This window comes from Anolis sagrei, chromosome 2 (assembly GCF_037176765.1).
Source record: "Anolis sagrei isolate rAnoSag1 chromosome 2, rAnoSag1.mat, whole genome shotgun sequence".
NCBI classification, from domain to species: domain Eukaryota; kingdom Metazoa; phylum Chordata; class Lepidosauria; order Squamata; family Dactyloidae; genus Anolis; species Anolis sagrei.
Genome location: NC_090022.1, coordinates 62,971,777 through 62,999,708, shown reverse-complemented (window position 1 = coordinate 62,999,708; position 27,932 = coordinate 62,971,777). Strand labels below are relative to the sequence as shown.

At 38.3% G+C, this 27,932-nt stretch overlaps 1 protein-coding gene across 3 annotated transcripts in view; it reads left to right on the top strand.

The window, feature by feature from the left end:
- Nucleotides 1-27,932, top strand: part of FBLN2 (fibulin 2) — a 183,339-nt gene that overhangs the window by 98,498 nt on the left and 56,909 nt on the right. For all 3 annotated transcript variants that reach the window (XM_060766004.2, XM_060766003.2, XM_060766002.2), the window contains 2 exons: nt 16,454-16,565; nt 19,629-19,758. In XM_060766004.2, coding sequence (XP_060621987.2) covers nt 16,454-16,565; nt 19,629-19,758 — 242 coding nt within the window. The remainder of the gene's footprint in view (nt 1-16,453; nt 16,566-19,628; nt 19,759-27,932) is intronic.

Genomic DNA, 27,932 nt, shown 5'->3' with positions numbered 1-27,932 from the left:
GCTAAAAAATCCAGTGGGATTTTGGCATGCATAAATAGGAAAATAGTATCTAGATCCAGGGAAGTCATGATGACCATGTATAAATATGTGAGGGGAAATCCTAGGGAGGAGGGAGCAAGCTTGTTTTCTGCTGCCCTGGAGACCAGGATGCAGAACAATGGCTTCAAACTACAGAAAAGGAGATTCCACCTGAAGATGAGGAAGAACTCCCTGACTGTGAGAGCTGTTCAGCAATGGAACTCTCTGCCCCAGAGCATGTTGGAGGCTCCTTCTTTTGAGGTTTTTAAGCAGAGGCTGGATGACCATCTGTCAGGGGTGCTCTGAATGTGATTTTCCTAATTTTTGGCAGGGGGTTGGACTGGATGGCCCATGAGATCTCTTCCAAATCTATAATTCTATGTAGGCTTTTTCTAAAGTTGAATTTGTTTGTAAGTCGGAACAGGTACATTTTTAAGTATATATATATATATGTGTGTGTGTGTGTGTGTGTGTATTCAAAGCTTGTGTGTGTATCTATATCTATATCTAAGCTTTGGATAGCATAGGGAAGGGTTAACACCACTGTGGTGTTTGTTTTGCCATCTGTGCTTCTGTTCAGAAGACTTCACCTCACTTTCCCTGTGATAATTGCATTTTGAAAAATTGGCTTGCAGTGGAAACAAGGATTGGTCATAAAGCTTCAGTGGAGACACCTTTTCTCCATGATAACTCTTCCAGGAGTGAATTCCCTTTCTAGGGGTAGATTTCTCTTACTTCCTTTTGTCTCATCCCCTTTCTTAACTATGAGTCATTTGTAAATCAGACTTTTGTAACTCGGGGACTGCCTGTAGCTGAACTTCTCCTTATCCCTTAAGTCTAGGCTTTTACTCCACCATATTCGTGTGTCAAAACATCAGTGTGTGTGTATTATCTTTAAGGCTTTTTTTATTTATTAAATATTTTTATCAAGCTGAAGAGTAAGTTAAGATGAGAGTAACCTCTTGAGGTGTACATGAGTATTGTATCTTCCAAATATTATAAGAACATTTACAACAGTTTATATTTTAGTGTTTCATGAACTGGAGAATATATTTGGAATTTTTGATATGGGCAATCTTCAGGCCCATCAGTCATTTGAAGTGGTTGCCATCAGCTATCTGTTTTGAGGAATGCAATTTTGAAACATTCTCTTATTTTTTTGTGGTCAAAAAATGTGAATCACTCAATTTGTTTATTGTATTAGTTTGCACTGCTGGTATTTATTATGCTTGCCATCAACAAATCAAAAGTTTACTAAGATTTATTTTTCAGTGTTTACCTAGAAACTGGATTCAGACACACAAAAGAAGAAACTGTTTTTGAAGTATAATTATCATCCATATTTTTCTTCCTGTGTATTCATAATTTCAGGGCATTTCTATACCATTTTGCATTAAAACATTAAAATGCGTCACACTTTTAAAATACAAATGTAATAAAAAGATTGAAGCAGTAATGCAATAAAGGAAATTAATTTTTAAATCAGCTATAGTGAATGGTCATTGACAGCAGTGACAATTATGAAAATAGTCCAAAAAATACCTGAATATGCAGATGGGCGAAATATCTAACAGTAGGAAATTATGTAACATCAGTTCCCCATAATAAGAGCAACAACAGAGGAAGTATCTCTCTGCAGTACAATTATTCTACACAACAAATTGTTTTGTAAAGGACATTGTAATGGGTTTTGCTTCTCATGCTGTACAACCTTTAAAGGCATGGAAGCTAGGTCCCTTATTTCACCTGGCAACCCTAAATACAACCGGGGCAATGAGTCCCAAGTCAGATCTGAACATTTGGAGAGAAAATGGTCCCTCAGTCAGCCTGTTCTTGAATAATAATACTCTGAATTTGGCTAAGTACTTAACTGACAATCAGAGTGGATTTATCATGACATGTGTTCCACATGCAGAGTAGGAGGCCCTACTAAGCACCTGACAGTGGCTCATTCAGTACTACTTACAACTTCTAGGTGACACCCAAAAGTTGTCCCACAAAGAGTGTATTACAGTAGACTAGCTGGGAGATTTCCTTAGAAACATTAAGTTCTAAAAGCCTGTCACCAAAAAAAAAAAAAAAAGGATTTGCTGATGGAAGAGCAGCAAGGAAAGAACAATTCCATTTCAGTCTCTCTAAGAAAGTAGTCCCACAAGCCTAGGGACAGTGATGGAGAACCTCATCACTTTTGACAATTTTAGCGTCCTGGGACAATTCCAGGATGCTGGGAGAATAGAGCCTGCCGGATCCCATCAGATGATGCACAACTAGTTCTGGCTAGTTTCCTGGCAGTGTCCTAGGATGCTGTCCAGAGAAAACAGGAGGCTTAACCATGTTCTCATCAACAAGAATGAGGCTAGCGCAGAGGTAAGCCAGGCAGCAATGCTTTCCCAATGGGATGGGGAAAACGCCGATGCAGGCAATGTGGGGCATGGGGTGACAGTTTTCCCCACTGCCCACCAGATTTGCCACACTGCCTGGTGAATCCCCCCTGCCCCCGCTATCAACCACTTTTTGGACCTCAGTGTGATGAGGTCCTGAGAAGACCTTATCTTCTGCTTCCCACCAACAATATATGTGAATATGATAGGACTTGAAAAGGGCCTTTGCTTTCCTGTGGATGTGAATTGTTTCTCCTAGAAGGTTTTATGTGTGGTTGTTTACCATTTAAATAGGTCACAGAGTCCAATATCATTGTTGTCAATGTTTGTGTGACTGCAGTAAAATAGTGGCTTTGTGTGATAAAGCCCTGTCACTTGCTCAGGTTCACTCTGTTTCAAAACCCATACTTTTATGCAGTAACACCACATGTATTTACCTGGATCACTTCAAGTAAGTGAATATGGACAGATTACTGCATATGTATACTTGTTTTGTACTGCACTAGGGAGAAAACTATTGAAATAATTTGTCCTTGCATCTGAGGATGAAACAGCTAAAGAGTGGAAAGTCTAGTGAATAGCTGCAGGGCTATTTCCTTTGAGATTATTGCATTGACAGATAGCATCTTTCTAAAGTCAATTAAAGCTAAATGTCCAGAGTGCATCCAGGTCTCCTTTCCTTTTTTTCCATTCTAAGTAAGTGTCCATGGGACTGATTGAGATGGGAAGTCAGAGAAGGTTTAAAGCTTCCCCAGACATTTCCCCCCTAACGCCTTTGGTATTCATAGAGTTTCCCCACTTTTAGCTTTCATGGTGGGGGTGAGTGAACTTCAGACAGGATGGTGAAATTAGGGGACACTTTTGGCCTAGTTATTCTGTAATAAACAATACATGTTAATTACTTGGAAATGGGAAATGCTATGGAAGTAAAAAAAATGATTATAGCTGAAGGGTCTCCCTCCCCCACTGTGGGAATTTATTTAAATTGACAAGAGGCAGTTCTAAAACTTGTCATGAATTATACAGGGACAGACATTTCAAGGACAAAATATAAATAGGAGTCGTCTTTATGTTCAATGTAAGCCCAATGCCTAATTGCCATGACTATCTTTGCAAAACGTTCAGTTCTATACTGTTTCTTCTTACAGCTAATCCACTACAAAGCATTGCTGTTTACTTGAATGCTGGTTTCAAGTGAAGCTATTTTAGGCTTATAGTCTGATTCTATAAATTGAATGTACAAAAACAACAAAAACAGACTTTAAAAAACTCACTAACTTAGTGGTCTTCTGTGCATAGAATTAAAAATCCTAAAATATATAGGTGCTGTAAAATAATTTTAAAAGGACGCATTTGTAGAGGGCTAGCATGGTGTAGTGGTTTGAGTATTGCACTATGCCTCTGGAAAATAGAGTTTTAATCTCTGCTTGGCCACAGAAACTGACTGGTTGACTTCAGGTAAATCACACTCTCTCAGCCTTGGAGGAAGGCAGAGACCACTCCATCCCCCAAACCAATTTTGCCAAGATAACCCTGTGATATGCTCAACTTAGGATCACACTAAGTCAGAAATTGCTTGAAGGCATGCAACAACAACATGGTTTAAAGGTGACATAATATGAGAGAAACAAGGCAGGCCAGTATTGGGCTACATTACCTTAAAAAGCATCTTTCTTCAATGAAAAATTGCACTTTTATGACTACTTTCTTATGGCACTACTCCCTCTAACTTCAAAATCCTCATTTAATGATAATTGTGAGATAATATGCCCCGGAACAGGCATGTAGCCAGGGAGGGGGGGCTTGGGGGGCTTCAGCCCCCCCCCCCCGAAATTCTGATGGTGGTTCGCGAAAAGGCTTTACTGGTGCATTATTTAAACTGTTATGTTTATTCATATCATGATCTGATCACCATAATCAATATATCCCATATGCATGGGGGTATTGGCGTAATAATACAAAAGGTTTGCTAGAGTAGACCCTCTTTCACTCAGACTGAGCCCCCCCCCCCCGAAACTCAGCCCCCCCCCCCGAAACTCCCCCGAAAATTTTTTAGCCCCCCCCCCCCCCGAAACGAAATCCTGGCTACGGGCCTGCCCCGGAAGCAAACATTTCAACAGATTTCCATGTCTTCTCCCCTCAACACACTATACATGTTGTAGAAAAATTCAGTCTGCAACTCACAGATGTTAATAGTTGAGCCTGAGTTCAGTGTCTGAAACCCTGTGATGTTGTCCAGCTGATGGTATAGTAAACACAAACTCAAGTGGCTCTTCTTCCACAATCTCTCCATCTTGACTGTTGTTCAAAGCTGTGTGGGAGAAATTTTACATACATTTTTAGATGTGTTTCCTGCTCATTATTTAAGAATCTTGTGTACCCCAAAGGTTATCTTATTGATTAAGTTGTAAGCATTATCCTATTTGAACCAGGCCATTCTCATATATATATATATATTTAGTTAACTAATTTTGTTGATATGGTCAGAATTCATATATATATATAAATAAATTCTGACCATATCAACAAAATTAGTTAACTAAAAAATACACTATTTTTAATGTGAATCACTTAGATGTCAGAATATATCAGAATATATTCGTTATAAAGTTATATTTGCAACTTCAAAGAAAGAACCATCCTCTGCTAAACCAATTTTTTTTGTAGCGGCATGTCTTTATCCTTGGCAATTTAAAGACATAGTTCTTCAGTTTAACAGCTGAGTTACCTGTTTGCCATTACATGAATGCTTACAAATATCACTTGTTCTAACAAGATCATGCTTTTCTTGACTAGTGGTTTTCAAAAGGTGGTCTCCACATGTGCATGGAGATTCACATTTGCCAAATGGATGTGACATAATTTTTGCCTTTTCAATAAGGTTATAGAGCACTTATTTCCAATAGGTTATGGAATTTCTAATAATCCAGAGGAGGGTGACTAAAATGATCAGAGGTCTGGAGACCATGCCCTATGAGGAGCATTTTAAAGAACTGGGTATGTTTAGCCTGCAGAAGAGAAGGTTGAGAGGAGACATGATAGCTATGTATAAATATGGGAAAGAGTATCATAAAGAAGAGGGAACAGGCTTTTTTTTGCTGACCCTGAAACTAGATCTCAGAGCAATGGGTTCAAATTACAGGAAAGGAGATTCCACTTGAACATTAGGAAGAACTTCCTGAATGTACAAGCTGTTCTCTGCCTCGAAGTGTGGTGGAAGCTCCTTCCTTGGAAACTTTTAAACAGAAGCTGGATGGTCATCTATTGGGCATACTTTGATTGTGCTTTTCTGCATGGCATCGGGTTGGACTAGATGGCCCATGTGGTTTCTTCCAGCTCTATTATTCTATGATTCTATATGGCTAGCTAGTAATCATGACTACTTATAATAATTTTCTTCATATTCCTGGAAACCACTAGTAGTTTCCATGAGTTGCTCATAACCTAATCAGACAATAATTGCTATTGGTTTGTCTGCAGACATTTAAAAGATGATTTCTTTTTTCTAGAGGAAGGAAAATAAACTCTACCCTTCCCAATCATTAGTTCTACAAAGAATTTTAATAGCAATTAGAAATCTTGTATATTATCAAGTCATTTCTGACTTATAGTGAATTTTAGCCAATGCTATCACAGGTTTTTCTGGTGCTGAGAGTGTATGACTCACACAAGATCACCCAGTGGCTTCCCATTACCACTTACAAACATAACTAGGTACCAAACCTACCTGATGTCTGCAGAATTAATTGAAATGAAAAGAAGTTTCCAAGTCCTAGTGCTTGTGTTGAGGAATCTTGATAACTTTTAAGAATCCAGTTTGTTTCCTTTCTGTAATAGTGGCCCTTGGCAAAATGCCCTGTCAAAATCCTTATCTGGAATTAATTGGACTTCTGAGACTCTGGGCATTTAAAAAGAATTGCCAGCTTAGAAAACCACATTTATATTGCCTTTGGCTCTTTTTGGTATCTATGAAATTTGAGATCCACCAGCTAGTTTGCAACCTAGCCCATACATTTAACATTACCACAGCACCGAGAAAGGATGTAACGCCTGCTGTCCTGTTCCTTCATGATAGTTGGTTTCCCTGCATGCTATGACAAGCAGGATTCCAGTTTTACACCAGGGCCTCTTTCATGCATTCCAGTGCTGTAAATGTTGAGGGGAATCTCCTGCCCTCTCCGCAGGCAACCTTCTCCTATTCATGGGAAAGGTCTGAAGAGGCAATGGTTCCTCATTAATCAGAATGTGCTCACAGTAGCTCTGTGAGATTGGAAAACCAGAGTTTCTAATCAAACAGACTTTTCTCCATTCACCATCCATACTACACAATTATGGGGGGGGGGGGGAATCCCTCAGTTCTTCTTCTGGCTCTTTTTGGTTGAAATATGGGGTTTGTGTTGGAGAAATCACCTTCTCATAGGTAGGTAAATCACTGTAAATGCTTCATATAGGCAAGAATGAATTAGTTTATCCCTTTATTCTCACTGAGAGAAAGCTGTGAGGTTTTCAAGAACTATTGGAATTTGTTCAGCACAAAAATACATTTACGGGGGTTTTGCAGAAAAAAGATTTTCTGCACAAAAACAGCATATATATGTACATTCCTACACTATTTTCTGTATGGAAAGGCTTGTTTCAGTATGTGCTTTTGTGAAGAATAATCCAAAACTACTAAGAGTCTCATCTCTCTAGTGTTGTCTGTATTGGGATCACCTGACATTAAGGAACCCTGTTTATTTAAAAACAAAAACAATAACAAATCTCCCAAATTTCTTTTTCCAACCCTACTCATCCAATTCTAACAATCTTTTCAAAATTGGGAGGATAACTGCTTAAGAGTCACAGAGCATTAAAAGAGGTTAAAGACCCCAGTGAGGTGGCTACTTCCTTGTTGCCATTAGCAGCACACAAAGCAGTGGTCAGGGTTGTTTTGGGATACCAAGAGGGGAAAATGACAAAGCCACTGACAGAGTGAGAGAATTATTATTATTATTATTATTAACTTTATTAGAAGCCATCCTTTCTACATTAAGCAGAAAGAAAAGGTTTTCCCAGCAATACTGATTGGGTAGGGGTGGAAAGGGTGGCAGCAGTATGGGTATTGTGCAGGGTTAAAATGAAAATACACCGCCCCGAGTCGCCCCGAGTCGCTTTCGGGCTGAGAGGGGCGGTCAATAAATGCAAAAAATAAATAAAAATAAATAAATAAATAAATAAAGATCAAGGTTGTGTATTCCTGCCATATGTTATTCAATCCTAGATTTGTACAAAGTGGTTTATCTCTCACACATCATAGTGCGCAGTAAACAACCTCTTCTAAGATAAATTATCAGTCCCCACCCATTACCTCCCCATTAAAACACTGTTTTAGTCCATTGTGTGCTTTAATGAGGACAGCAGATCTGCAACATCACACTGTTAGCTCATGTTCAGATAAACAGTAATCCCAAGGGGACTAGAAGCATTTCAATGCTGGATTGGGGCCAATTCAGCACTGCCAGCCTCAGGATGGTTTAGACAAGTACCAACCCCTGGTTGCTCTGGAGTTGAGAAGGAATCTTGACTATTCCCTCCCATTCTCTTTGTTACAGCAGCCAGCAGGTAAACCATGGGTTGTGCTTGTTATTTATCACCTGAAATCACTCCAGCCAACATCACTCCAGGTTACCAGCATGACTTATGTTGTTCCTGCTGGCTGCCATGATGAGAAGGGGATGGTGAATGCCATCCCATATCCCCAGGCAAACCAAGCCCAGGGACACACAGTATGGCCAGGTTAACAATGCAGCTGATTTCTCCATGGAAGCAGTCCAACCACTGACATGGGCAAAGGTTGAGGTTTGCTCCAGATTCCAGGGGAGAATTTGGTACACTCTATGACTTTAGTTAACACAGTCCAAAGTTATGTTAAGCAGCTTTGCCCCACATTAACTTGAATTAGCTTTGTGTGCTGTTTACCTATCATGAAGATGATTCTCAGGAGGTTTTTAAGCAGAGGCTGAATGGCCATCTGTAAGAGAGTGTGTTCCTGCATGGCAGAGAATTTGACTGGATGGCACTTGTCTCTTTCAACTCTGTGGTTATAAATATAGAATTTTCCCATTTGCCTCTGTTAGATTTCATTTAATTAATATCAGCCACGTTTTCTAGTTAGACCTCTTGAATTATGTTTCAACATATTAGCTGCTCCTCAAAGTTTTGTATCCTTTATAAATTTAATAAAGATTCCCTCTACCCTATGAACTTAATCATTGATAAAAATATTGAACAGCATCAGCCCCAGAATATAACTCTACAGTGCTGCACTTGAAACTTCCATTAAATCCAAAACATACTAATGATAACTCTTTCATGATAGTTTTTGACTAATTATGGATCAATCTGGTGTCGTTTCCATCTAGTCCATATTTAATTAGTTTGCTAATCAAAATATCATGGGGAACCTTTTCAAATACTTTCCTAATATCCAGATAAATGACATCCTCAACATTCCCCCATCTACTAGTGTCCCAATCAAAAAAGATATACAAAAAGCTTGACTGAATTTGGTCTGACAACCCCTTGGTGGCTCCTATTAATCATTGTCATCAAGATATGTACATACTGGTATTGAGGTCAAGCTGGCTTGCCTGTGGTTTCTTGGATTTGCTTTTTGCTCCCTCCCTCTCTCTCTCTCTCTCTCTCTCTCTCTCTTGTAGATAGGACAATAAATGGTCATCTTCAGTACTTTGGCACCTCACCCTATCTTCAAGATTTCTGAAAAACAATAGCAAGTGAGTTTGCAAGTATGTCAGCAAGTTCCTTCAATGCTCTGGGATGCTGGTCACCTGGCACTGAAAATAATGATATACTCATGCTTAAAAAAATTGGGAAGCATAAGCAATGAATAATCCATTGTAGTTTACTGCTTAAACATTGTGGACATTTTGGAACATTCAGCCCCTATCCCCATAAAGATATCTATCCATCTATCTATCTATCTATCTATCTATCTATCTATCTATCTATCATCTAGATTTCAATGCTTGTTTAGCTGGTCTAACCTTTTCTGAACCAGCACCAGGGAGTGATTACAAACAATTAAATATAGCAATATTAGGCATTCCTGCTTCATAAATATGTAAGCAGCATGTCCAGTGGATAAGGAATATCAGTGAATTGGGAAGCAATATAGGAAACCTGGATAATAACTCCTTCCCCATCCTCAGTTCTGACTAGTGTTTCAATGTATTTCTAATCTTCTTGGAACTACTGGTGATGTTTATGAGACTGATAACGATTGCAGTTTGTTTTGTATTCTGCAGCTATTGTTGCATTTTATTGATCTTAATTGGAGGAGTTTGTGATGTTTATGTTGGTTGTTGTTTCTGCTTTGTGTTGTTGTCTTTGTACCTTTTGTATGTTGTGTGATTGCACCTTTGAGTGCTTTGTGAGCCACTGTGAGTCCTTCCAGGAGATGGTGGCAGGATATAAATAAAGATGATGATTATGATGATTATCATCTGGAATGCCTGACAGTAATAATGGATGCATTGAGATCAGATCAGATGGAGGTGACAAATTATATTCCTCATTAAAGTGTTAGTTTAAGCAGGAGAAAACATTTCCAGAAAAAGTGTTGTTGATACAAAATTTGCATTATGGGATAAAAGCGTAACATTACCTTAATGAATTGCAACACAACCCAGTGAGCAATGCTATGCATTGAAAGCACAAGAGGAAAGAATTTGCAAAGCTCCAGGCTACTTACAATGAAATATGGCTTACATATGAGTCAGAAATGTGATACTTACTCAGAGAAGGAATAAATTGGTAATGCTATTTGGGATTGGTCAACTCAGCCTTCTTCCACCTGGTGCTGGATTACAATATCCACAATAACCTGCCAGCAGAGAGCTTGGGACCTGTAGTTAAACACATCCAGGGATATTATGTTGGAAAATATTGATATAACCAAAACATTGTCCACACAATCTAACATAAGAGAATTCATACATTCTGCTTCACTCATTGTCATTTAAAAAAAAATCATAATATGTTCCATGCAGGCCCGTAGCCAGGATTTTGATTCAGGAGGGGCTGAGTTTGACTCGGGGGGGGGGGGGGGCTGAGTCTGAGTGAAAGAGAGTCTACCCTAGGAAATCTTTTGTATCGTTACCACAATACCCCCATGCACCATATTGAGCATGGTGATCAGATCATGATATGAATAAACATAACAGTTTAAATAATGCACCAGTAAGGCCTTCTTGTGGACGACCATGAGAATTTCAGGGGGGGCTGAAGCCCCTCAGCCCCCCCCCCCGGCTACATGCCTGGTTCCATGTGTAATCAAATTGTCAGAAACTCGTTGCGTTAAAAAGAAGGAGAAGATGGGAAAAAGAAATGTGGTAACCCATTTAAGATTAATGTGTTTTATTTTAGCATGTGCATTCTTGGATATAAACTCACTTCTTCAGATGTGGTAGTAGTATAAAATATAATAGGATCCAGAAAAAAATAACATAGGTGACACAGTAAAACATGTGGAAAGGATCTGTGGTCTTTAGCAGAAATCAAGAAAAATCATGCATCAATAATGTGCTATAGTGGTAAAAAAAAAACCTAAATGGAATTACAGGCTGCATCAACAGAACTATAGTGCCCATAACAATGGAAAAGAATGTTACTGTTCTGCACTGGTCAGACCTGACCTAGAGCAGTTTTATACAGTACTTAAATTGTGATTTATGATGACCCAATCATGTGATTTTCTTGCCAAGATTTGTTCTGAGGCTGAGATGGGGCGTATGACCCACCATGGCTTAGTGGGGATCCAAACCATGGTCTTTGGGTTATACTTCAATGCTCAAATCACTTCAGCACATTGGCTCATGTTGATGACAACATACTTGAAAACCAAGAGCTATGAGGAGCAAATGTTTGAGGTGAGTGTTTAAAAGATAGAGAAATCAGAGAGATGACATGACAACAATCTTTACAATTTTTGTATTTTTACAAAATATCTTAATGACAGAAGAATTGCCTGCCTTGGAAAGCATTTAACACTCAATTATTGGAGGTTTTTAAACAGAGATTGCATGACAAATTTTAAAGATGCTTACTAGAGCGAGCATGCACAACTTGTGGCCCTCCAGGTGTTTGGGATTCCAACTCCCAGAAGCCCTAGCCAGCTTGCCCAATAGTCAGGAATTCTGGAAGTCCCAAAAGCCTAGAGGCCACAAATTATGCAAAGCTGTACTAGAGATTTCCTGAACAACAACTGGTTGGACTAAATGATTCTTGGAGTCCCTTCCCATTCTACAATTCTCAAAAGACTCCAGAATTGTCCAGGGCTCTGAAATATTTTAAGGCTTTGAGACACCGATCCTCAATGCAAAATATAACATAGATGGCCTTCAGTTGTAATGCACTATGTGGGACACAATTCACCCCATCTGGAGACCATCATATTATGGAAAACTGGAACAGAGCCTTCAAAATTTAAGGATTTTAGCAGCAAGACGTTCTTTCTTTTCCATTTAAACCTGGAGCTAATGATGCTCTCCTAGAATACAGACTGAGCCTGCTAAATTATTTGACCTCTGCCCCAAATAGTTCAGAGTTCAAAGGATAAGGATTATTGAACACTCTGGCCAGGAGGAATATTTGCCTGGCTGTTCATTTGTATTAGGAGTAATGTTAACAAAATCATTCAGGCTGATTATCCGCATGTGCATGGGTTGAGGATAATTGTTCTGTTTATCCACTCTTTTCTGTGCATTTTGCTGTAAGGACTTTAATTTTTAACTTAAGAATCCAAAACAGTAGGGTCATGAAACAAATATTAGGATAAGAATTGTATTGGAAGTATGAGAAATAAATGGTGGGCAGGATATAAGAAGCAATGCATGAAAGCAATCAGTTGTTTTTTTAGCACCAAGAAGATTATTGTGATTGTTGTTCATTCATTCAGTCGCTTCCAACTCTTCGTTACCCACTCCGGAGCTCCCTATCAGCCATCACCTCCCGTAGCTCCTTCAGAGTCAAGCCAGTCACTTCAAGGATACCATCCATCCATCTTGCCCTTTGTCGGGCCCTCTTCTTTTTTCCTTCCATTTCCTCCACCATAATTATCTTCTCTAAGCTTTCCTTTCTTCTCATGATGTGGCCAAAGTACTTCATCTTTGCCTCTACTATTATTGTGATACTGAAATATATTGTTGTCCAAGCAAACAGTAGTGCTGAATTTTAGCATACACAAAAATGAACAAGTCTTTATGGCAGCAGTAATGAAACTGTAGATCTTTATTACTCTACAGTAGTTGTTCCAAATCTTTGTGATTCCGTGTATTTGGGAATTTAACACCCAGAGGTCCCATCCAGCATGGCCAGCTGTCAGGAACACTGTGAAGTCCAAAACCCCTGAAGGGCCAAAGATTGGGAACCAGTGTTGTAGAGATTATTTGGAACCCATACATAAGACTTTTCTGAAAGTATTGCAATGTTTAGCTGTTCTGCAAGGGCCATCCAGTCCAACTCCCTTCAAAAACATTCCTGAAAATACAATGGATATTTATAAGAATAAATTTCAAAATTATTTTTGAAAGTATCTTTTTTGCAAAAAATAATCAGTTTGTAACAATAATGAAGAAAATTTAAAGGGATTTATAAATGTACCCAAATTTTCTTTCCCACTCCACATGAGCTAAAACACATCTGGTAATCTGCTGTTGATGGAAACATCATGGATTAATTTTCATGGAAACCTGTCTCTTCTTTGTGTTATATTTAGAATAATGGTCAAATTCAACTTTGACTGCAAAATCTACATAATTTGATGCATGCATACATCTTTGAGTTGCCTGTCGACTCAAGGCTTTTCTGTTGTTAACTGCTATCAAGTGGACTTCAACTTATGGTGACCCCATGAACAAGAAGCCTCCAAGCCATCCCACCATCAACATCTTTCTTGGTGGTTCTCTCTGGGCTCTCGAATTCCCTTCCCGGAGAGGCCAGAATGGCCCCTCACTGTTATCCTTTAGTTTTAAAGGATGAGCCAGTAGTTTTAAAGAATGAGCCAGTAGTCCTATATGGCATTTTGGTTGTTTTATTTTTTTACTCCATGTGACTTCTTTTAATAATTGTTTGTTTAATTCTAGTTTAAACAACATTTAATTATATGTGTACATTTTAAATTGTATTATTTTTATGGTTGTGAGCTGCTTTGGGTCTTGATCAAGAGAGAGAAGAAGGGAATAACATAACAATAATAACAACTAAAATACAACAACAAAAACAAAAACAGCCCTGATTATGTTTTGCAGACTCAGGGATGAGGTGTTCTTGATTGAGTCTATCTATAATACAGTGCTCCTCTTTTCCTACTGCCTTCTACCTTCGCAAACTTGATTTACTTTCTAGTGAGTCATGCCTTTTCTTGATATGGCCAAAGTATGACAGTTTGAGTTGAGTCAACTAGGTTTCTAGAGTTCAGCCTTCATCTGCTCTAGGAGCCATTTATTTTTCTTTTTAGCAATCTATGGAAATTATAGAACTTTGTTCCAGCACCACATTTCAAATGAGTTGATTTTCTTTTTATCATCTTTCCTCATTTTTCAGCTTTCACACTGGTACATGGAAATAGGCAATATGAAGTTGTTGAGATTCCTAATTTCAGTATAGGGTTTTCTACTCCTCAACAGATGCATCCCTTGCTATACTACACACAAACACACCGCACACATAATGATATGGCAATAATGGCCATATTGTTTCCAGATGATTTTGTGTACATTTCTGGATAACAGAAGATATTCCTTGGGAGAAATATGATTTGTCAGTACATCAGTCCCTCTTAATGTTATTGCTGACTTGCAAAACAACTGGTTACATGTGAAAATTGAAATATAAATTAACAATAAAATCATAGTTTTCAGTCTCTCATTGTCTTAATTTGCTGACAGCATTGAACTCTTAAGTAGGTTGCCAAATGCATCTGTCCCTCTAATTGGTTATGAATATGCCTAAGGCTAGAGAGTGCATCCACTCAATTTGGAGCTGTCCCCATGACCTTTGTATTGAGCCTAAGCACCTAAGAAGCTTCAAACAGAACAACCCTTGAATAACTCCTTTTTGAAAACAGACAATATTTGGTGTATTGTCGAAGGCTTTGAATGTCGTGTTTCCTCATCAGCTTCCCAATGTGGATGAGGAAACACAACATACAAACTATCTACAGTCATTATTTGGCTAACAGAGCTAGTACAAGATCTGGGGAGACACTAGGGCCCTGTGGCTGACAATTCTACATGCCTAAACTACCAATTCTATGATTCCACTGGTTGTAACCATGACAGTTGAAGCAGAATCATAATGCTCTAAGTGTTTAGTGTGAAAGAGCCCTTAGTTTTACTGACTAGTAGAAGCTTTATGTATGTAGCCACCAAATGTAATTTGTCCTTTCTACTAACAACATACTTACAGACATCATTAAAATCGAGTAAAACAAATAAACACACAACATAGTCAAAATCACGAGGGTAATCAAACCTAGAAGGCTAGGTTAAATTGACACTTTATAGGTATGGATGGTTTTAATGCTTTTTAATCTTATGTCTATCCCTTTTAATGCATGTGTTTTAATGATTTGTTGATTTTTATGAGAGTATCCAGCCTCGAGCTTTGAGGAGTGGGTAAGAAAGAAAATTAATTATTATTATTGGTTATTATGATCAAATAAAACACTTAAGTAATGTATATGAAGCACATGACAATGGTGTGCGTTATTTTTGACAAATGAAATAATATCATATTTGAAGTGCATAGCAAAAGCCTTCTTACACAAAATTAGCAATAAAAGAACATCGGATTATCTTGAGAATAATGATATGTCTGTCTTTTCAGATGGAAATCTCATTTAATACAGTGGGTTTGCTACCTAGAAAATGTGTAAGGATTGACTGTGTTTTGCAAGAGTGTGTCTAAGGATTTTACAGTCCTTTCCCTACAAGGTCTCTCTTCAGGGAGTAAGGTTTGATCTTGCATATCCCTTTTCAGCTAGAATGGAACCATCTGTTGAAGTTATTTAACCATGATGGATCTCTGACACAGGAAGAGGCATGGAAGAGGGTGAATGTTCAGCATAATGATGGCTCTCCAAGATCTACAACTTTCTTGGTTCTTAGCCATTTCCTTAGACCAACAGCCCATCTACATGGATTCGTAAGTTAGGATAGATACATTCTTGCCCACATAGAGGAGATTTGCAAGATAATTTGGAAAACAAAAATACGGTTCTTCTGTCTAACTTACTGGGTTGATGCTGGCTAGACCTCGGATTCATGAGAGCACCAGTCCTGGAGTTCTCTGTAGCAGGAGATAGGATTGCTCTGTTATTTATGAAATGCTAAAAAACAAACCATGTATAAATGAAGTTTCACTCTCCTGAGAATTCTCCCTTTTTGTACTTTGAAAAAGTTATGTTTTCATTACAGTTCCCAGAATCCCCCATACATTTCAGCCACATATTGCAGTCTGATATAGATTGAATGAATGGCATTGCATGTGTATGGTTTGTAGAAGTGCAGATAAATTCAGGGAGGTCTCCCCCACAATTATAAAAGAACCATAGTGAGTTCTCATTATACTCAATGACTATGAACTCCTGAGCAACTACTGAGAGGAGAGACACCCAGAAAAAGACAAATATGGAAGGAAGTTTTCATAGTGTCTGGAATGATGAACAGAAGGGCGTTACAACATTTGATTAGAAGTACAGCTTCAGAGCCAAAATATATTTCATATAGTGGTAGTAGTTGCTATTGCTGTTGTTTTTGTTGTTGATTTGAGCCTTCAACTTGACTCTGACTTATAATGATGCGACTGTAGGATTTTCTTGGCAAGAGGAAATTTGCCACCAACTCTCTCTGAGGTTCAGTGAGTATGACTCATCTAAGGGTACTCAATGGGTTTCCATGCAGAACAAGAATTCTGGTATCTTAGGGTCATATTCTGACACTCAAACCACTACATTATGCTTTCTCTCTTCATATGTTGTACTTTGCAATTTTTAGGTTCAACAAAAGATTTAATTGAAACATGTTGTGCTGCTGGACAACAATGGGCTATTGACAACAGTGAATGTACAGAAATCCCCATGAGTGGAACTGATGGTGATATTTGCAGGTATGTAAACTAAAACAGAAAAAAATAACGAAAACTGTCAATTTATAATATGATCCACCTTGAATAAGCATTTCATGAATAGATTCCAGATGACTCTGTGGTTTTGTGTGCATAAGGTTATTTGGCATTGCCTGGAGTTTATGCTGATGATTTTGCTTAGGTTTTGAATAAGACAAACATTTGTGTGCCTAGAATACTTTACATTTATTTCACACCTAATTGTGTGCAGAGTGGATTGAAACCAGCAATTTTCTGTAAAATGCTTAAGCCTTTTCATGTTTGATCAACATTGTTTCATAAACAAGCATTATAAAGATAAAATAGCATTAGTTTCATAAGTACCCAAAGTAAATGATGGATCAGGTCCCAAATTTTACAACAGTTTAGTGGTCCCAAGCCTGATGGCAGCATCAAGCATAACAGGCAAACAGATAAAGTCTTTATGCACTGGCGCACACACATATTTTAGATTTGTGTTATATATATATTGCATTTGTTATATATGTGTGTTATGTATTATATTGTAAACATTTAGATAACTAAATTCAGACTTTATAGGCTTACAAATAAAGAAGACAGTATTTCAGATTATTACAGATCACTTGCTAGGATGTTACATATAGCAATGAGGAATACTTCCTATCCCAGGGCTGTTTGTTAATTGCAAATTCTGCCCAATCCCCAGAATACTATAAAATATAACTTATGTGAACAATTGAGTATAGTTTTTATAGAAACAGACTTTAGAATTCATCAGAGACTCTTGAGATATGACTGCCCTCTTTCTCAGAAATGTGAAAGAATTAGTGGGCATTCGTTGGAATGAACTGTAGGACACTAATCCTCCTCAATTCCTCATGTCAACTTGCCGAGTTCAGCCTAAATACCCTTAAGGCACCAGATCCCATCTGATCTTGGAAGATAAAGCCAAGTCAGCTTTAGTTAGTACTTGAATGGGAGACCACCCATGTTGGGTATATTTCAGAGGGAGGACCTTGCAAAACCTTATGAAATTCATGGGGCCACCATACATCAATAGGAAATTTGAAGGCTCTTGTGCATCCCCTCCTCCCATATATGGAGAAATCAAGAATGTTGGTCCAAATAAACAAGCTATAGCAACGGGAGAAGGGAATCTCTTTAGAAGTTAGTTGGAAATGTCTTACATAACTGGAAACAAACTTCAAATGAAAACTGAATGATCTTCTTAAAAGTGATTCTGTGTTTTAATTAGTGGGCCTTTATTCTTATTTCACATGAAAGTGTCTCAGTAGTCACAAGAATGTACTATTTTCCTTGCATCTTACTATGATATAGTTACTATTGATTGGAGTACAGAGACTTTGCGGGCAAGATGTTTATTTTGTGATAAAGTTCTCAGACTGTCTGCTTTTATAAAACAGAATACAATTATCTTTTGTATCATGGCTTGATTGCTACAATAGGTAGAGGCTGGATCCAGATCCAAAGTATGCCAAACCAGAGTACTATAGACATCTCCGAATCCATGTTTGCTGTGGATGGAGTTATAGTGTGGAATTAAAATGTGGGATTTACTGCCACAAGACATACTGAATGTTTCCAATTTATACAGTTTTAAAGTATTATTTATTTATTTATTTATTTAAAACTTTTATATCCCAATCTTCTCTACCTCTGCAGAGGGACTCAGACCGGCTGACAGCAAGGATTCAATGCTAACACTAAAAATCTAAAACATCATACATCAACATTAAATTAAACAAATACATATAGGCTAAATTACATAAAAGCCATTCGCCAAGATAAAATCATGTCCAACTCAGTCTGTATATTCAGTCCATATATTGTGGTCAGTAACTTTGGTCGATTACCTGTCTCAGATATCATTCCGCAAAAGCTTCATTCCACAGCCAGGTTTTCACTAGCTTTCTAAAGATCAGGAGGGAGGAGGTAGATCTAATTTCATTCGGGAGGGAATTCCATAGCTGAGGGGCCACCGCAGAAAAGGCCCTGTCTCTCGTTCCCACCAGATGCGCCTGCGAAGGTGGCGGGACCGAGAGCAGGGCCTCTCCAGATGATCTTAACACTCTTGATGGTTCATAGGGGAGAATACGTTCGGACAAGTAAACTGGGCTGGAACCATATAGGGTTTTGTAGGTTAAGACCAGCTCTTTGAATTGTGCTCGGAAGCTAATTGGCAGCCAGTGGAGCTGGTGCAACAAGGGAGTTGTATGCTCCCTGTACTTCACTCCTGTTAGTAGCCTGGCTGCCAAGCGTTGGACTAATTGCAGCTTCCGGGCAGTCTTCATAGGCAACCCCATGTAGAGAGCGTTTCAGTAGTCTATACGGGATGTAACCAGAGTGTGGACCACCGTGGCCAAGTCAGACTTCCCAAGGTACGGGTGCAGCTAGCGCACAAGCTTTAACTGTGCAAAAGCTCCCCTAGCCACCGCTGAGACCTGGGGTTCCAGGCTCAGCGATGAGTCCAGGATCACTCCCAAGCTGCGAACCTGCGCCTTCAGGAGGAGTGTAACCCCATCCAACACAGGCTGTAACCCTATGCCCTGTTCGGCCTTACGACTGACCAGGAGTACCTCTGTCTTGTCTGGATTTAGTTTCAATTTGTTCGCCCTCATCCAGTAAGATTATATATTTATACAGGTAAGGGTCAACACTAGCTACTAATCAAAATGTCCATATATCACCTTCCACACACTGGGAAACACAAAATAGAATGTGAAGTTGCATTTGTATCGTGTGGGTGGGCTTTTAATGAGCAATCCCTTCAGCCACAGTGTAAACTGAATTTTGAATTAGATATTGGAGTGATCCAGAATGGCTTTTCTTATGTTCCTCATGTGTCACTTTGGCTGGACTTGGTTTAGTGGGTTAAGTTCAGATTTAGTGATTCTTTGAGTAGACTCACCAAAATCAATGAGATTCAATCTAATCAGGAGTACCTTGCCCCTTTAATTTGCTAAAATGTTTTGTTTAGCCAATAACTGCCACCTTTATACTATGAAGGTGCCTTGCAAATAGCAGCCAGCCTTTTGAAAGCAACCTGTCTTTTATTTGTTGTAGAATTGCTCAGAAGCAGTGTTGTGTCTCGTATTTAAAGGAAAACAGCTGCATTGCTGGAATGATTGCTGCCAGAGAAGGTGATGTGTGTGAACCAGATGAAAGTGATACCTGTGGAGGATCATTTTATAAGGCAAGATATTCTGCTGAAACCTTTGTAGCACCACTGTTAATATGAATCAGCTCTGCATCAAGCGTCTGCAATTTAAAAATGTTTGGCATGTGTGATTTGATTTTTGCTTAATTGCAAGGCATCAGGCAGGAAATGGAAATTTCACTTACCTAAGCATTTTGGCTGCCCCCATTAATTTCTTGGCTGTACCAGATGTGCAGTTTTGAATTTTAGAGCTTTCAGGCAGTTTATGCTCTTTTTTAAAAAAAAAATCTAATTGATAAGAATTTCATTAATGGCTTGGCTATCTCAAGTAGTTTTTAAAAACCTTATTACAGACAATCAGGGAAGTTGATTACTTCAGTTTTTCCTCCCTGCTTAAATATATTTGTTGGCCTGAAAGTGAAGTGAGTAGTTAAAGTGACCTGACTTTGAAAAAGAAGTGATGCTTGGAATATAGAAACTCTGTCTCATAAATAAAGATAGTGGAGCTGCTAAATTAAGGGATGAATCTTTGCATGGCAAAAAATTGCACAGCTGGATTAAGCCCAATGAATCCTATCCAATGGAGTTGAATAAGTTTCTCTGAGTTCAGGACCTGACTTCTTATATTCTCTACCCACCCCCTTTTTTCACAGAACATAACCAAATGATTACCACAATTTACATAGGTAGATGATACCCCAGTGTATTTTACTGCTTTTTAATGTTAATTTTATTCAATCTAACAGTAATATGACAATTAACAACATCATATTTCAACTAAAACTAAACAACAAAGGCAGAAACAAAAACAAAAACAAAAATGAGAGGAAAAAGCACAAGAACCAAAAATGAAAATACCCTTGTGTATTTTATTGCTGTAGCTGGAAATATATTAATCCTACCTGATACTGTAATATCGAAAAGAATTACAAATACCTAAAATATAAGGCCATTCAAGACAAGGTTCAATTTACTGGGGGTGCTTTTTATTCCTATAGAATAATGTAATTTTTAGATTATAACTTCTGTGTTTTTAAAAACAATTCAAACTGCTGTGCTGAGATTTATTTTACAGATCACTTCTCTGTTATGTATGCCAGAGCCCAGAAACATTACTTTTTTACACTACAGCTCCCTGTTTTCACCACTGAAGTGTCCGCCCATGCTGGTTTGAGATATTAGGATTGTGCATTATAATGGTACATATAATTATCGGTGCATGTCACTTGAATCAACAAGTAGAATATTGCATATTTACTGTACATCACTAAGCTTTAAGTTTATTACTTTAGAGATTGTATAACACTGTAGTTCATATGACTCTACCAGTGCAAGTTGATTTAAAAGCTTCCTAATGTTTTTTATGGTGACCTCTTTATAAAAAGCACACTTTATATGTGTGTTTTATAAGCTCCCATGGATCATCTAGACTAGAGAAAGTAAATAAAGAAGACACTGTGAGCATTTTGGAGGAAAGGTGACCTGATGACCAATTCCATATTTTGAAATTACCAAGAATTGGTGCTGGTGAGCCACTTGTTTCTGTCTCTTCTTTGCTAATTAGTTAATTTTCCCCAAGGTAGTGGGTAAAATACTGGAAATCTGGGTTACAGTGGCAAAGCAGTAAATGTGACCCAGTCATCTGTTCTTAACCTGTGTGTTATGAGGATAAAATATTTAGGTGAGCAGGAAAAATTAAAAATACCTTCAATTTGTTTATTTTTTGAGGAAAAGCCAAATCAAAAAATTGTCTCAGTGTGACCACTTGAGAAAATACACAGAACCTACTGTGGTGTTCAACAGACCTTTCCTTTTTCAAATTATGTTGGACTATGCTACTGTTTGCTATTGATTGTTAGAAAACAGTAGCATAATGTTATATTTTGTATGACCTAGGTTTCCTCTGTGGTATTCTATCAGACTTACATGTATCGGTGAAATGTCTGTGCAAATGTTTTTTGTTTGTTTTTTGTTTGTTTGTTTTCGCCTTTGAACCTTGTAACCTAATGGTGGTAGATGGGTGAACAAAGAAAATTGGTATTTGTGTGTAAATCCAGATAATACAATAATACTATAGCAAAGTCTGTGGCCTGTGCACTGAAATCAACATGGGTATAATCCATATTTAAATAAATGGCCCTGCACAATAGTAGCACAAGATCTCCCCCTGAGCCCCCCCCCCCCCCCAACAGTTAGCATATTTCTGCCATCTGTGGGAAAGGCATCAGGAAAAGTTTCCCTGTTTTCCATGGATCCCTGGAAACTGTACTTCATTCTAAGGGTGCCCTAAGATAGGTCCTTATCTGCCAATCTCCTGATGTAATATTTGCCAGTGTGGAAGACCAGAGCTGTTGGGGGTCTGGCCTCCAGAGAACACACAAGTGATGATAGAATCCCACTCAACCTGAGTTTGGTCGCAGGTGTCAAACTTTGTATTATTCTCCCTGTGCCAGCTGAAGTGAGGAATTCACCAACCGCCCGAGAGGAATAGCTTTGGTCCTACAAGTGTTCTAGGTGCTTGTCATGACCCTCTGAAATTATTTCTTTTGATTGAGTTTAATTATATGTCTGCCACTGTTTGGTCTGTTTTTATTAAGGAGTAAAATTTAACATGGAAATAAAACAGTAGATTTCCTTAATTGAGTCAATCACTGTTAATAAAAAGGCTTGGGAGTTCTTAATTATTCCCTGGCAGTTTGAAAAATACAGATTTCCAAAAAAAGTTGATATTTATTATTTTCATGAGAAAAACCCAAATACAGAAACACATATTTTTGTATTATTTTCTACCTTTTTTCCCCCAAGAATAGGGCCCATTCCTGTGGAAACTACAAATAAAGTAACATTCATAAATGAGGAAGGAAAGTAAAAGAGAAGGCAAGCATTCTTTTGTGCTGCATAGAAGCATAAGAATACAGCAAGAATTTGCTCTATAATTGTGCCTATTAAAGATTAATGCATGATCTATTATGACTCTTCAGGACAGACCCCCTAGGAAGGATATAAACATTTAATTATGTACATATATTTGAATTTCATTGTTGCTTATTATTATTATTATTATTGTCTTTCTTAATACCCCACCTTTCTCCCCTCGGGGACTCAAGGCAGCTAACACTCCAACGTAGGCAAATTTAAAAGGTGCAATACAATATTAAAAAGTAATTTAAAAACAATTGAATAAGCACTCTATTTCACGCCCCATTTTGTTGCTACAGAGACTGTCTCCCCCTTCCGCATCTCCTCCTGCCCTGTGTAACTCCAATGACTGTCTCAGGAGCCTTGGAACTCCCTCCCTCCTTAGAAAAAACATCATTTTTGCCCACAAGGCCCTCAAAGCAGAGTATAATAAAAACAGCAAATATTGCCAAACATTATAAAATGATGAGTCTTAAAATGATACAAATACATGTACCTGTTTAGACATACTTCATTACTTTATAAATAAATTCAGTTTCTCAGAAGTGCCATCCTGACAAATTTACTTAAGTGCATAGTGGAAGGTCCCTGATCAATTTGCCCAATTCCAGTCCAGCTCTGTTGCTAGTAGGTATTAACTTTATCTCAAATAATGGCTTGGATTAAAGAGAGCTTGAGACATGTTACAGCCCAGCCTCTTCCACTCCCATATTGTTCTCTGAGAAGCTGTAACTATGTTTGGCTGAACGTGGTCACAGAATTTCTTTAGACAGGATACCCAATGATGGCAGGCTCCCAATCAAGTGGAGCTCTGTCGTCTCCTTTCCAGATCCCCATGGTAACATGGGAAATTTGGGAGCAAATGAGGCATGGATCCAGTGCTTATTGCTTGTGTAGCAAAATCAGTGTATGAACTCTGAAAAGCCTGAATAACCTCTAGGAAGATGTAACCTGACAGCTAATGCAAATTTTTAATTTTTAATTTATATGCTTTCTTTTTTTCTGGCATGAGGCCCAAGGTGGCCTAAAATAATGTTATGTTTTCTGTAGACCAGACCTAGAATCAGAAGAGTGGTCATTCGATCCAAATCTCACTCCAGTGGTCATTCAATCCAAATCTCTTCCCTGCAAGAATATACAATCAAAATATCACAAATAGCTGACTATCCAGCCTCTGCTTAAAAAATCTCCAGAAAAAGGAACTCTACCACACTTCACAGCAGTGTAATCCAATATTGAACAACAGCTCTTACCATCAGGAAGTCTTTTCAGATATTTACATGAAATCTCTTTTCCTGCAGTATGGGTCAGCAAAACAACAACAAAACAAGCTTGTTCTATTTTTCATGAATAGGCCTAGTATTTGTTGATATTTCCCTTTAGAGGACACCAACTTTGGCTATTCATATGGGAAATATAGCTACAGTCAGGTTGAGTCTTAGAAATTTGGCAATTGGCAGCTGGATTGGGTGCTTAAGTCATCTATGTGCCAGAATGGCAATGAAAGTAGTTATTTGGGCATAAGTAGTCATAACCCTGGCTCGTTTGCATCTAATCGGGGAAATACATTGAAAAACATTAAAAATAATGTCTCTTCTAACTCCTGGGATTTACTTTGTATCATGCTGTACCTAGGGAAAAATTGTGTGTTGATGTAAGGATGTTCATATTAATCCTTTTTATTTGTTGGAAATTATGTGAAGTTCTGCAGTTTGTTGTGATTTGATTTAACAATCTGCAAATAGAATCATAAACTGGATGCCTTGAAGGTAACTATAATTACCTGCTGAGATAAATTAACTTTCTCAGTAAGAGACAACAGGTCTATTATACTTGATTTGTCAGTTTCTAAACATCTTATCAAATAGCTGTGGGTGATCAAACATTTACTATTAGGGACAGGTCAACTGTCATGTTACTTAATGTAATTTTTTGCCACAGACTACAAGGAATTTTATTTATGGGGGAATATGATTATAAAGCTGTTGTCCTGGAAATGATGTTTGGAAGAATTATGTACCCCATAAAACCCTCATTATCTTCTGCTTCTCCAGCTGTTAAATCACTTGCAGCTCCATTGAGGGGTTGGTTCACACACGTAGATCTGACATGTAGGAGAGCCGAGGAGGAAACCTGAGCTACAGCACTGACCAAATATACCCAGGATTTTAAAAAATAAGCCAGAAGCTATAGCATTTATCACACCAGTCAGTTGTTTTAGGCTGCTCCATTTGAAAACCACTCTTTTGCTCCATCATTGCATTTCTGCTTTAGTGTCACCAATTCCTTTGTTAGTTTCCTTGCACTTGAAAGATAGCAACAGAATTTTCACTAACTTATTTGCTCTATATTTTGCTTCATTAATCATGTTTTTAATCATGGGAAGCCCTAATTGTGCAATTACATAATGATTATTTAATAGAATTATGTTTTTTCCTATCCGCACTGGGAAGCTGAACACACACCATGCCATTTCTACAATTTTCCCATGCTCTCTCCATGGTTTGGCTTTTGTGTATTAACTCTTTAAACGTTTCCTGTATTTTGTCATTTCTCTGTGCATTAATCCTTAATAGGATTGCATTGAAACTGTGCTATTGTATTACTCCTTTTATTGAAAAATAATGTAAAGATAATCATTCCAAAGATTGATCATACATGTGTTTTCTTTGGAACTTTTGAGAATCCCAATGTCCTCCCAGCCCAACCATCAACAGTAGTCTAAGGGTTCCTTGGTGGAGATCTCTGGGGTTTCCCCAAGGAAGAAGTAATGAAACCCCATGCACACCACATTCACAATGCTTCTAAAATCATGATAAAGTAGGATAAGTGGTCATTGATGGATCATTTCAAGTAGTAAAATAATACATTTCCAAGTGGGTTAACTGTGGTACAGTTCCAGGAGGTACAAGATGTAATCCAAGAAGTTCTAGGTAAAGATAGAACACAGTGCTATTGTGGTATAAGACACCCAATGTGATACAGTGGCCCGAGTGTTGCATTAGAACTCTGCTCAGCCTTGGAAACCTGCTGGGTGATTTTGTGCAAATCACAGTTTCTTAGCCTCAGAGGAAGGCAATATCAAAAGCTCCCCCAAACAAATCTTGCCAAGAAAAAGCCATAAGACAGAAACTTGAAGGCACACAGCTACAATGTGGTATAACAGTGTTATGCAGTAGGTGCCAACCACACTATCTGACAACTGAAATATTTGTATGATCATAATGCCTGGGGATGATGGAACTTATGAAAAACAAGGGGATGAAAAGCTATAGCAAATTGCAACAGCAAGGTTTGTTCCCTCCCCATTTTCACAATATCTGCCAATAAACTCTTTTCACACTATATTTAGAAAGCCCTAATTTATAAGTTGCTGAGCTGTTGAGTGCTTCCCCCAAACCCTACCTAATCATCATCATCATCGTCATCGTCGTCATCTCTATTTGTACCCCATCACCATCTCCCCAAAGGGACTCAGGGCGGCTCACAGAAGCACTCCAAGTGCCACATGCAGACAATACATAAGTATAGATACAATGACAAAAGTATAATCAACAGTGCCTAAAAATCTCATTAATAAAATTATAAAAATTTGAAAAAAAAAATCCTAAAACACAGTGGAACCTGTTGGCCGGCTAAACTGGTTGGAACCCACTTTCATGTACATGATTCTGGACCATTCACAGTGGTGGCCTCAAACTCCATTTACAGTGCTTCCAGATCTCATTTTCTCCCTCCATCTTATAAAAAATCACACCCATATAAGAAATAACTGTTCAACATTCCTCAGCTTTGCTGATGAATTACTGTTGATACTGTATATGGCAGATAAGTGAAGCCTTTCTCTGCCTTGTCAGATAGAATAGCTTCTGAAGAGTAGGTGATGCTTTAGTTTTTCAGAAAGGCACTAATGTGCAGGGATATGAATGGTTATTACTAGCCCAGCTCAGAAGGTAGAAATGTCTCAGTGAAGTAGCAGCATTCCATAATAATCTACCAGTTCTAATATCATAGAATTAGTTATTTCTCATTTTAAGATTAGGCTTCTCTCAGACCACCTATGGACTGCATTCTGTAAAGCCTATAAACTGGATTATAACCAGTTGCCCTTTGGGGTTTCTGGGAGTTATAGTCTAAAAGTGTGACTTTTTCCAACACTGGTGAAAGCTAGATATGTGCAGGAAGAAGCAACTAAAGCTGCCCATAGCAGGAAATAGCAACCAGAGTCCATTTGATGCTAATAAACTTTTCTAGGATTCAAGCACAATCACACAACATAATTTGCCACACTGAAGATCTGATCCAAGACAACTTGTTATCTGAGGTGGAAGAAAATGTGCCTCCATATGCATTCTACATGCAAAAAACTCTTTAAACTGCAGTTGAATTTTCACTGATCATAGGATGGTATCTGACACGAGGAATGCAAGGAGATGGCTGCCTTCTTATTAGCAGTCATTTGTCTACCTAATAGTTGGGTTAGTCTTTCTGCAGCTCTTGGTGGCCTTTTTGCCCTCCTGTGTACTGTTTAGGCTGTTACCTTTTAAGATAAAGGTAAAGGTTACCCCTCCCTGACATTAAGTCTAGTCGTGTCCAACTCTGGGGGTGGTGCTTATCTCCATTTCTAAGCCAGAAAGCCAGCATTGTCCATAGATACCTCAAATGGCATGTGGCCAACATGACTGCATGGAGCGGTGTTACCTTCCTACAGAAGCGATACCTATTGGTTTACACACATTTGCATGTTTTTGAACTGCTAGGTTGGCAGAAGGTGGGCCTAACACTGGGAGCTCACTCCTCTGCCTGGATTAGGTCAGCAAGTTCAGCAGGTCAGCAGTTTAACCCACTGAGCCACCAGGGGGCCCTTGTTACCCTGTAGCATCCTTCTTTGTGCAATACTTAATAGTAGTAAAAGAGAAAACTTCAGCAAGTTTTAATCTGTTTTCATTCATTTTTCCTCAAGGCAAAAAGGAATGAAAGCAGATTAAAACAAATGCATCAAATTGCCCAGTTAGAAAAATAACAAAAGACAGAAAGGGGGAAAGTACCTGATAAAAGAATTAAAGATCCTCTGAGCAATAAGAAACAGTTGAATCCAGCAGGTTAAAAGACAGATCTGTTCAGGAGCTAAAAAATCTCAGTCTCAAACCCCTCCTAAATTGGATAGTGTTAACCATGTGGAAGAAGGCTGTTAATGAAGAAGCAAGAAGGGTTTTCAGAAGAAAGTTCCCATACCTATATATGACCAAGGAAATATAAAGACATGAATATATACATTAGGCAAACAGATC